Source organism: Scardinius erythrophthalmus (assembly GCF_964197995.2).
Source record: "Scardinius erythrophthalmus genome assembly, chromosome: 4".
NCBI classification, from domain to species: Eukaryota; Metazoa; Chordata; class Actinopteri; order Cypriniformes; family Leuciscidae; genus Scardinius; species Scardinius erythrophthalmus.
The window spans coordinates 44,208,133-44,220,528 of record NC_138224.1 but is presented as its reverse complement, the minus strand read 5'-3'; the positions used below and the strand labels follow the sequence as shown (position 1 = coordinate 44,220,528).

The following is a 12,396-nucleotide window of genomic DNA, read 5'->3' as shown; positions in this document are numbered from 1 at the left end:
TCTGAAGGAATCACTCACATGGCTGTGCACTTGTAATGACACATCAAGGATGTTAAGAGGCTAAAAGCAGGTTTAAAACTTGCCCCATTGAAGTCAACAGGGTGCAAATTTTAAAAAGAGGATAACACGGTGTAGGCAACACCGATTTTTGTCGTTGTTCTCTGTACTGACAGCACTCCAAATTTACAAAAAAATGAGTTAATTAAAATTAAAATTAAGTGTGGTATGTTTTTCCTTATAAACCACTTTCTCAATAAACCATTTTCTTAATAAATCGCTTTACAACAACAATTTACAGTGTTTTTCTTCACAACTCCCTTTATTCATATATGGTTACAATGATTATTACAAGTGATCGTTTAACAACAACTTCTGGTGTCTTGCTTTATAAAAACACTTTCTTTATATAAGGTTACAATTATGGTTGACTACAATACATAAGTGCTTCATACACAAAAAGGCATAATTATAATAGAATAATTACATATTCTATAACACTTTAAAGAGAAAAAGAGATGATTAGGCAGCATTGTTGATGTAAAGACAATTGCGAAGCAGTATCTTGAATAGTAGTTTTTTACTCACAAGTGTCTGTACTCACAAATCTGTTTTTACTGTTTGATCCAGTGATTCCTTTCACTAAAAAAAGGACACGAATGTAAAGCAGAGATAAAGGACAGTAAGGGTACATCTAAATTAATCCGGATAGGTTTAAAAATGCTCTCCATCCACACTAGCGGTTTCTTTTGAAAAACTCCTGAAAACGCTGAATACACCTTACAGCGCATGCGTAAAAAAAGCTCACTGAGATGATACAGATGGAAAAGTAAATAAAAAAGTTATTGCGCAATTCTTCTGACAGGATTATTTTATTTAGCAAAGTATCTCAGCATTCACTGATGCGTCAGGTCGCACTATAATCACTATTATATGTCTAAAGCGAGACTGCTCTCATGTTTTACTGAAGGACAGCAAATGCGAGTGAATTTTCTGTCATCTTTGCTGGACTGTGATATGAAGAGTGTGCAAAGTAACATTTTAGCAACAGTGTGAAAGTGAATTGTATAACAGGCACAATAATGGTATAAACATGAATATCTATTGGTACAATTTGCACCACATGACTAAACTTTTTTAAACGTTTTTAAAAACCTCAGTTTTGACAGTCCACACCACAACGCGAAAACGGCGTTTTCAAATTTATCCACTTCGGAGAACGCTTTCAAAATGCTTTGTTTTCATTAATAAAAATGCGTCTCAGTGTGGACAGAAGGACAAACCGGAGAGAAAGATACTTTTAAAAAAATAATAATTTTTTAACAACAATTTTATTTATCAAAAATAATAGGTCAGGGCCACAGCTCTGTCCACTTTTTAAGATTCATATTTAGTATCAGCACATTCACTGTATTGTGGGGGAACATCTGCAGGATCATGATTCACGGAAGAGTTGCTCACCAGAGGTACCTGCAAGAAAAACAGGTATGCAATCAGCTTTAATGCTAATTTATTGATAATTCTAATAAATTCTTGAACACACACACACACACACATAATATATATATATATATATATATATATATATATATATATATATCAAAGTCCCATTAGACTGGTGCTACTAGCTTCTCTTACCTCTGATGGATTGGGTCTAAAGGCATAGGACTGTGGAATAACAGCTTGGTGAACATTCAGCACCTTCGGAAAAATACATGTTGCGTTTTATACCTTCTTACTGCAATGTAATTTTAATAACATGGGATGACGGTTCTAGTATTACAGGTTATTTCAAATGGAAAAAGGAAAAGACAAAAAATCCTGCTGAAATATTTTGGTATCGAAATTACAGATTATTTTAAAACAATAGAAATTGAAAAACTACCCATCTTTCTGTCAATCTGAAAAATGTCCTAGCAACCACCCAGGAAACCCTAGCAACTGCTTAGCAACCATAGCGGCCACTCAGCTTCTAGCCCTGAACACATCACTCACCTGTGGAGAACAGCAACAGGCGTTGGCTTTACAGGCAAATGCTGACAGAACGATGGAGATGATAAACTCAAGGAGAGTGAATACCAAGGACACACCACGGATCCCCCGGTATAAGGTCTGAGAAAACACTCATCATTAGCACAAATATTAATAAAATAAATGATAGTTACTCACTCATACGTAAGTTGTAAGTTACAAGTCACTCAGAATTTTCACAGGCTACAAATTTTTACCAATACCATTAGGAAAAACTGCCATATAGATATTTGTAATACTATCTCATAATTTGGCAGCAGGCAGCTACAGTCAAACCAAATATTTATTCAGACACCAGAAATAATTGTTGGTTATTTTTTTATTTTTTTTACTAGTGGGTGCAACTACACTATAGTTAATGTATGTAAGTGAGGATAGCAAAATAAAGTAAACTGTGACATTCTTCATCCAAAAATTCTTCATACAGTGACTACCAAATTATTCAGACACTTTGACCTGACCATGTTTTGCTTTAGTGTTTTTTCTTAATTTGCTAATGCGACCTTTTTACACCACAGACTTAAGCATTGCTTAGTAATTGCTTGATCTAAATTGGTATTATGTAATTAAATTTATCAGCTGACAGCTATTCAACCTAATTCATTTGTTACAAATGTGTTAAAAAATTCATTTGTTAAAAAAATTTCTGGAGCAAATGAAATGAGTGAGGAGAGGCGGGTTTGTGTGTAACGCTATTTTTGACCAATACATTGCACTTAGTTTATTATTTCAGATGCCCTTTTAAAAAGACTTCAATTGAAAATTGTATATGAAATTCAGTCTGCCGAAGCGGCTAGTAGGAGTGACTGTAACACGCCACTGCTGAAATACACACGCATTTGGCGGGTGTTAATGTCAAGCTGTGATTTATGTAAATGATCAGTAACATTAAGAGGTCTATTAAATTATTCTATTAAATGCAAAAAAAATGTGACTAGAAAAGTTGTTAACATACCTGGTAATTATAACATTCATATCCATAGCAGTAAGGGATATATCCTATAGACAAATCTAATGAAAGGATAATAATGGAAATGCCTGCAGTTATAGCACTTGAGATGTTCATTCCAAGTGAACCTTTCACCTATAGGCAGAAAACACAGAAAAAAACAAGTTAATAAGTTAGAAAGCACTTTACCCAGAGTGTTAAAGCGGATCATGAAACAATATATGGAGCACTATAAAAATAAATAATAAAGTTGCAATTATTGGGTCCAAGAACAAATGACTCATGAAGACAATACAATTATACAATGGCAATATCTCTCTTCAAATATAATAAAAGTCTTATAATTTCAAATATAATATGGGTGTCTGTGTGTGAAACTATTCTTCTATGTACTATTTTACAATAGACAAATAATATTGTCTCTTAATTTTAATAGAATAGCAATACATTAATTTATGTCTGGCAACTTGACATGTTTTCTGTATCATGTAAAACTAAAGGTAATTTGGAGATCACTGATTTCTTTGCAAACTGATTAGATTTTGATTAGACTTCATTGATCATTCTAAACTGCCACCTTACCGTGGTGGAGGGGTTTGAGTACCCGAATGACCCTAGGTAGGAGCTATGTTGTCTGGGGCAGAGGTCGGCAACCCAAAATGTTGAAAGAGCCATATTGGACCAAAAAAAAAAATCTGTCTGGAGCCGCAAAAAAATAAAAGCCTTATATAAGCCTTATAATGAAGGCAACACATGCTGTAAGTGTCTATATTAGCTATATTAGCCCCCTAGTATCAAAATGATAAGTAGGCTACAATGAGCATTCATGATTAAATGTTCGTTGACAGAAATGTTGAAATTAAATATTTATTATACACATTTTTACAACGTTGAAAAACTTCACACGTAAGTTTAAAATATTCTGGCTGACCCCCCAGCGTGAGTTTTTCAAGGCCACCATTATTTAGAATGTGTCACTTTATGGTTTCCATGGTGACGCGTCATTGCGTGTCACGTGACACACCGCAGCAACAACAGAGCTGAATGAATGATGATCTGCTTTTATGTCATTTTTCCTTTTTTATTCAAAATATTCACAAATTTGTTAGATATGGCATGAAATATCTGATATTCCGATTGTCAAATATATGCAAGTGGAAGTGTTTTGTTGTTTAAACACCTTTATAACGACCGAGTTATTTGCCGCAGATGCAGTTCAGAGAATTGGATCTGTTGGATTTACAACACGTGAATTTATCCACTTCTCCCGAAATACATAAAAGTAAGTGGCTGGTGAACTGGGAGAAGAATAGAGTAAACTTTAAAGTTACTTACACAATGTGTATCTGATATGAAAAAAACGTGTCTAATTTTAATGGAAAGGATTATTATTGCCTCTTCCTTTAACATCAGTGTGTATTTTACAAACTCTAAATGTATTGTTTTTTTAGTACTTATATGTCTGAAACCTAAAATAAACATTATGTGGTTGAAAACACTGAAAAGTTGTGATATATGACAGCTCTGAGTGCGCCTTTCTCTGGCTCAGCGCCAGCCAACGCGCGAGAGCACATTTGAATTTAGCAGTTGATCACGTCATGCACTGACCGTTCTAATCACACCGATGTGATCGTACGTGCGAAAGGGTTTTAAGAATGTCATGTTTTTCCTCCTACAGAAATTATATTTAAACAAAAAATATTTTTTCCATTTTCATATTTTTGAAAAGCTCAAGGGAGCCACTAGGGCGGAGCTTAAGAGCCGAATGTGGCTCTAGAGCCGCGGGTTGCCGACCCCCGGTCTGGGGCTATATGCCCCTGGTAGGGTCTCCCAAGGCAAACAGGTCCTAGGTGACGGGTCAAACTAAGAGCGGTTCTAAAACCCTTTATGATGCCAATAAATTCGAGATATAAATAAGGGGCCGGTGCTTAGTGGATCAAGCAGCAGTCGAAGGCGGGGGCCTCGACAACCCGATCCCTGGACACGGAATCTAGCTCTAGGGACATGGAACGTCACCTCTCTGGCGGGGAAGGAGCCTGAGATTGTGCGTGAGGTTCAGAGATTCCGACTAGAGATAGTTGGGATCACCTCCACGCACGACTTGGGCTCTGGAACCACACTCCTTGAGAGAGGATGGACTCTTCACCACTCTGGAGTTGCCCATGGTGAGAGGCGGCGGGCTGGTGTGGCGAGAGAGTCGCTTCCCTGCGCCTTCAGGTCGGGGATAGGTCTCTCACTGTCGTGATCTGAACCTGTGTGGTGTTCTGTTATTGGACTTCTGTGCTAGTTACAACTTGCCCATAACGAACACCATGTTCAAGCATAAGGGTGTCCATCAGTGCACATGGCACCAGGACACCCTAGGCCGGAGGTCAATGATCGACTTTGTGGTCGTTTCATCTGACCTCCGGCCGTATGTCTTGGACACTCGGGTGAAGAGAGGGGTGGAGCTGTCAACTGATCACCACCTGGTGGTGAGTTGGATCCGATGGCGGGGGAGGAAGCTGGACAGACTCGGCAGACCGAAACGTATTGTGAGGGTCTGTTGGGAACGTTTGGCCGAATCCTCTGTCAGAGAAACCTTCAACTTCCACCTCCGGCAGAGCTTCGACCGGATCCCGAGGGAGTCTGGAGATATTGAGTCCGAGTCGAGGCGGCAATCCCCGAACCCGGTGGTGGACACCGGAAGTAAGGGATGTCGTAAAGCTGAAGAAGGAGTCCTATCGGGCCTGGTTGGCTTGTGGGACTCCTGAGGCAGCTGACGGTACTGACAGGCCAAGCAGACTGCAGGCCGGGTGGTTGTGGAGGCAAAAAATTGGGCTTGGGAGGAGTTCGGTGAGGCCAAGGAGAAGGACTACCGGTCAGCCTCGAAGAGATTCTGGCAAACTGTCCGGCGCCTCAGGAGGGGGAAGCAGTGCCCTACCAACGCTGTTTACAGTGGAGGTGGGCAGCTGTTGACCTTGACTGGGGATGTCATTGGACGGTGGAAAGAATACTTTGAGGATCTCCTCAATCCTACCGTCACGTCTTCCATTGAGGAAGCAGAGGCTGAGGTCTCGGAGGTGGACTCGTCCATCACTCGTCCGGTAGTCAAGAAACTCCTCGGTGGCAAGGAACCAGGGGTGGATGAGATCCGTCCCGAGTACCTCAAGTCTCTGCATGTTGTGGGGCTGTCTTGGCTGACACGCCTCTGCAGCATCGCGGGACAGTACCTTTGGACTGGCAGACCGAGGTGGTAGTCCCTCTTTTTAAGAAGGGGGACCGGAGGGTGTGCTCCAACTATAGGGGGATCACACTTCTCAGCCTCCCCGGGAAAGTCTATGCCAGGGTACTGGAGAGAAGAATACGGCCGATAGTAGAACCTCGGATTCAGGAGGAACAGTGCAGTTTTCGTCCCGGTCGTGGAACACTGGACCAGCTCTATACCCTCTCCAGGGTACTGGAGGGTTCATGGGAGTTTGCCCAACCAATCCACGTGCTTTGTGGATTTGGAGAAGGTATGTGTCCCTCGCGGCATCTCGTGGAGAGTGCTCTGGTTGTATGGGGTTCGGGGCCCTTTGCTATGGGCTATCCGGTCCCTGTACGACCGGAGCAGGAGTTTGGTTCGCATTGCCGGATGTAAGTCAGACTTGTTCCCGGACCTTCAGCATGCACTGGGACGGTTTGCAGCCGAGTGTGAAGCGGCTGGGATGAGAATCAGCACCTCCAAATCCAAGGCCATGGTTCTCAGTCGGAAAAGGGTGGTTTGCCCGCTTCAGGTTGGTGGAGAGCTCCTGCCTCAAGTGGAGGAGTTTAAGTATCTTGGGGTCTTGTTCACGAGTGAGGGAAGGATGGAACGGGAGATTGACAGATGGATCGGTGCAGCTTCTGCAGTAATGTGGTCGATGTACCGGTCTCTCGTGGTGAAGAAGGAGCTGAGCCGCAAGGCGAAGCTCTCGATTTACCGGTCAATCAACGTTCCTACTCTCACCTATGGTCATGAGCTGTGGGTCATGACCGAAACGACAAGATCCCGGATACAGGCGGCCGAAATGAGCTTTCTCCGCCGGGTGGCTGGGCGATCCCTTAGAGATAGGGTGAGAAGCTCGGTCACTCGGGAGGAGCTCAGAGTAGAGCCGCTGCTCCTCCATATCGAGAGGGGCCAGCTGAGGTGGCTCGGGCATCTTTTCTGGATGCCTCCTGGACGCCTTCCCGGGAAGGTGTTCCGGGCATGTCCCACCGGGAGGAGACCCCGGGGAAGACCTAGGACATGCTGGAGGGACTATGTCTCCCGGCTGGCCAGGGAACGCCTCTGTGTCCCCCCGGAAGAGCTGGAGGAAGTGTCTAGGGAGAGGGAAGTCTGGGCATCTCTGCTTAGACTGCTGCCCCCGCGACCCGGCCCCGGATAAGCGGAAGAAGATGGATGGATGGATGGATGATCATTCTGAAAATATAATGAATTTTATGCATAGTCAATCAAATTAACCATTTACAGAGCATCCGGTAAGTATCCATAGCGCTTCACTTTCCACATTTTGTTGTTATAGGCTTAATCCAAAATGGATCTGAGCCTCGACACAATCCTGTCTCAGAGGTGTACAGACACTTCATGGCTTGGTTTGTGCTCTGACATGCACTGTTAACTGTGGGACCTTATATAGGCAGGTGTGTGCCTTTCCAAATCATGTCCAATCAATTGAATTTACCACAGTTGGACTCCAAGCAAGTTGTAGAAACACCTCAAGGGTGATCAGTGAAAACAGGATTGCACCTGTGCTCAATTTTGAGTGTCATGGCAAAGGCTGTGAATACTTATGTACATGGGATTTTTTGTTTGTTTTTATTTTTCATAAAATTGCAACGATTTCAAACAAACTTCATTCACGTTGTCATTATGGGGTATTACTAGTAGAATTTTTAGGAAAATAATGAATTTAATCCATTTTGGAATAAGGCTGTTAAATAAAATGTGGAAAAAGTGAAGTGTTGTGAGTGTTTGTTGGAGTTTTCATATTATCCGCATATATATATATATATATATATATATATATATATATATATATATATATATATATATATATATTTATACTACAGGGCCGTTGAATGCTTGAATCTGATTGGTTGACGAACGTTCTAAGGTGTGCATTATTTTCAGGGAAACGCGCGGCTAAAGTAGTTCCAGGCAGGTCTTGACCGCATTACAGTTCCATATCACTTCGCGTAGTTAACTGTAATAACGGAAAATAGGATACAATTCATAACAAGAAAAAACATTTAGCCCCATGCGCTTGATCTGCAATTTTCAATGTCTAGCTTTACAATCAATGGAAACATGCAGTTTAATTTTAATAAATAAAGTATATAGTCCTATCTATATTATAATCAATAGAAAATTAAACTGAATATAGGCTAAATAAATGGATAGTCCTGCAGTACGGATTTTTATTGCAGATAATAACAAATAAATAATTATTGATAGGCCTTACTTGTTAAAAGGGCTTTGTGTTTAATTTATTTGGCTATAGTCTACTGTCATCTGTCAATGAAAAAAAAAAGAATGAACGAATTAATTAAAACGAATTAAATTAATAAATAAATAATAATATTGACGCACATGCTTTTCTGTCTCATTATTGCAACATCTCTCTCTAATAACTGCATTAATAACTGGGGACACACTTTAAGGCCGGTTATGAATGTAATTGGATACTTATGACTGATCATGTCCAAACGCGTGTTCAGCGCGTTCAGTCTGTGTTCAAAGTCGGTGTTTAAAATCTGCTGCGATGAAAACAGTCAGAGAATGTGTCAGCTAGTCGTGTGTCCCCAGCATTAGTCTGCTATCAGTGGCTCAAACCTCCGTTACTAACTCTAAAATGACGTTTTGGAATTAGCAACGGAGGCACTGGATTAGATGCGTAAGAAATTAGTCCTACATACAAGAGCGTTTTAATGACAAAAACTTTACGAACATCTTGAAATACATAACCTGAACAATGTTTCGAGGTGTGGTAACTGTAGTATAAGCGGAATAATTGACTTCAGGCCGTTGAATTATTAGAAAAATAATGCACACCGAGGTGTAACGCCACTCCGCTTCGCGTCGTGACCGCATTACCACCTCGGGTGTGCATTATTTTTCTAATAATTCAACGGCCTGTCGTCAATTATTCCTTATATATATATATATATTTATTATCAGGCAAAAGTTTGGAAACATTACTACTTTTAATGTTTTAGAAAGATATATCTTATGCTCATCAGGCCTGCATGTATTTGCTCAAAAATACAGTAATACTGTGAAATATTATTACAATTTAAAATGATAGTTTTCTATTTGAATATACAGGGTGGGCCATTTATATGGATACACCGTAATAACATGGGAATGGTTGGTGATATTAAAGTCCTGTTTGTGGCACATTAGTATATGTGAGGGGGCAAACTCCTCAAGATGGGTTTGCCCCCTCACATATACTAATGTGCCACAAACAGGACTTTAATATCACCAACCATTCCCATGTTATTACGGTGTATCCATATAAATGGCCCACCCTGTACTTGAAAATATAATCATTTCTGTGATGCAAAGCTGAATTTTCAGCACCATTACTCAGTCTTCAGTGTCACATGATCCTTCAGAAATCATTCAGAAATCACATGATCCTTCAGAAATCAAAAACTTTTGAACTACCGTTCAAAGGTTTTGGGTTCAGTAATATTTTCTTTTCTTTCTTTCTTTTTTTTTAAAGAAATTATTCTTTTACTTTCATCCAGTTTTGGGCAGTTTGTTTAGTCTTACATTAAATAAAGTTTGTGCTTGGACCCCTGAAAATAACAAGTAATGTGCGCATACCAAACACAAACTGGAGGAGGCTTTGCCATGGAGTTTTTTTTCTGCAGCAATGCAGAGTGATCCTGTGATAATGTACTGAGAGGAGAGAGAAAGGATTCTTCTGTTAGAATATTTAGCTTGCGTTAGAAAGACAGAAATGCACTTAAATTGTATATTGTTTGCTTACGATGAGAGATCCCCAATAAGGAATACCACTGAAGACAAAGATGGAATCTGGATTGACTGTAGACACGATTCCCAACAGGAGAATCAGCAGACCGATCATTATCTGGACAATCTGAGGAAGACCAGAAAACAGTTTCTTATTGCAGGGGAATAGTGACTCACAGTTATTAGCTGAGCAGGATTGCCAGATCTGCACAACAGTTTGTTAATGTTTGTAGTACTGCTTTTTTGGATTTTTTTTTCCATACCTTTCCTCCTTCACACGTATAAAAATGAATTATTGAAATATTTCTCACCCCGAGTGCTTTTGGTTGTCCTTTCAGGAAAGCCTGAAGTCCTTGAGGAGCTGAAGCTGTCTGTGGCACATAAACAGTCACTGGAGCCGTTTGTTCTGGGGCCTGAAACTGGATGATCAGCGTCGACGAGTTTGTGGGAATGACTGTACTAGACATTCTTCTTTCTGAATCTGAAATTGATCTGTACAAAATCAAGACATGTAAAAACATGTGATGAATAAGAATATAAAATAATTTTCATAAATAATCTTACCAGTGTATTTATTAAAATATTATATGTTCATAGTTATTATTATAAACAATCTGTGGTCTTCAAATTCTGGAAAAACATATGAACGCAGTCATGTCACAGAATTATTGGTAACTAGAATAACTCTTCACAGAAATTATATTACAAACATCTCATGTTTAAACTGATCTACAGCTGTCACCATCTCACAGGTGGGACATTTGCCAGTATATATTTAAAACAATAATATCTTTGTAAAAACCTAAAGTAACATTGACAAACTATTTGAAAGTTTACAATCTTTAGTTTTCATATTTGTTGAATTTTAAAAAAAATAAATTACAGATGAGCAGTAATTTATAAATTTGCAACAAGAATTTTTCATTCTCATTAGGCGTGTTCAGGCCTTTATTTTGAAATAGCGATGAACATGAAAAATCATGGAAGATTAGTAGAAACCTCAGTTTGTTTTCATGGCAAGAGTTCAAAAGATACCACCAATTCAATTTTATGAGAAAAAAAGATCTGAATATGTTTTAAATATACAGAAAAAAATGATAGATTCTCAATTTGGTATGCAGTGTTGAGCTATAATGCACATACATGTTTTTTATTGCTTTACTTATAGGTTGAATACAAACCAAATACTGCCAAACCGCCCATATTACTTCTGGATAGGATGACTACTTCATACATTTTATGAAAATTATGGAAATATATAGTTCAGATCACTCAAACCATATATGGAAATGGAGGTGCCTTTATATGGTCAGTAATGGAGCTTGTCTGTCATCTAGTAAAAAAGTGTGGTACTGCGCCAAACAAACTTACTGAAAGCTATTTTTTGAGATCTCAACCTAAAATTTGGATCACAACTTGTTCAGATTTGCGGCTTTGATTTTCTCGCTATTTTAGAGTAAAACTTATTTTGTAAAACAAAAGTCTTACGGGGTTGGAACAACATGAGGGTGAGTAATTACTGGCAGAAGTTTCATTTTTGGGTGAAGTAACCCTTTAACAAAAGTGCCCTACTGCCGTTATAAATCAAAACATTACTAAATAAAGTAATAAACTACTCATTAATAAAAAAAAATTGTCTTAAAAAACAACAAAAAGGGAGACATAATGCAAAGATAATAAATTGTATAAAAGTAGTCAGATGAGATCTAATTTGTTTTACCAGGGGGAAAAAAATGCACTCTTCAGTTGGTTTTTCGCACTTTGCTGTGTGTTCTTATAGTTCACTCCTCTGAGATAACGCATTCTGTGGTTTCCCAGAATGAAAGTTAAAGTGGGGGGAGCTCAGATGGTTAGGAGGGGTGGCAAAGCTACACACTGTTTCCAGGAAATCAAGTCTGACGCACTACTGTAATATAATCTCTTTTCACAATAACAGGAAGATTAAATTAAATCTTACTTAATTTGTCTTTGTTGTATTTTATATAATCTGCATGCTGGTTTGGAAACAGACTTGTTAATATTGTACAAAACATGTGGGATAACAATGATCAGCACAGTAAAAAACATTTATCTTACCTTATTTGGAACAGATTTGGCCCAATAATCAGTAGTTCAAGTCTTCTAAAAATTAGAGAACGAATTGACTTGCTTGTTTTTGCATTGTAAAAAACAACAACAAATTTTGCATCATACTGTATCATTTGTGTTAATTATGGGCATATAAGCAAGATTCATTACCTTTAGTATGCTGTTAAAAACGAAGTGAGGAAGCTGGATCTTCCAGACAAAATAAAACACAGGGCTAAAAAAACACGACTAGACCAGGGAAAACAAGGAGCACTTGGGGAAAATGAGGGTGGGGAAACAGTAGAAGAACTACAAAGACCAAGTAAAAGACTACAAAAGGACAGGAAAATCATAAAAGATACAAAAT

At 39.1% G+C, this 12,396-nt stretch overlaps 1 protein-coding gene across 2 annotated transcripts; it reads right to left on the bottom strand.

The window, feature by feature from the left end:
• Positions 1-294: 294 nt before the first annotated feature.
• Positions 295-12,308, bottom strand: LOC308689603 (membrane-spanning 4-domains subfamily A member 4A-like). Of its 2 annotated transcripts, none has more exons than XM_081363409.1 (9): positions 12,201-12,308; positions 12,039-12,083; positions 10,274-10,454; positions 9,979-10,089; positions 9,813-9,887; positions 2,984-3,112; positions 1,993-2,109; positions 1,636-1,698; positions 295-1,467 (listed from the first exon to the last, which is right to left on the bottom strand). In XM_081363409.1, exons 3-9 carry the CDS (start codon positions 10,427-10,429, stop codon positions 1,375-1,377), a joined length of 744 nt encoding a protein of 247 aa, XP_081219535.1. In that variant the 5' UTR covers positions 10,430-10,454; positions 12,039-12,083; positions 12,201-12,308; the 3' UTR covers positions 295-1,374. The 2 variants fall into 2 exon arrangements, with proteins under 2 accessions (XP_081219535.1, XP_081219536.1); XM_081363410.1 differs by having other exon boundaries at positions 12,039-12,080; positions 12,201-12,255.
• Between the last annotated feature and the right edge of the window lie 88 nt (positions 12,309-12,396).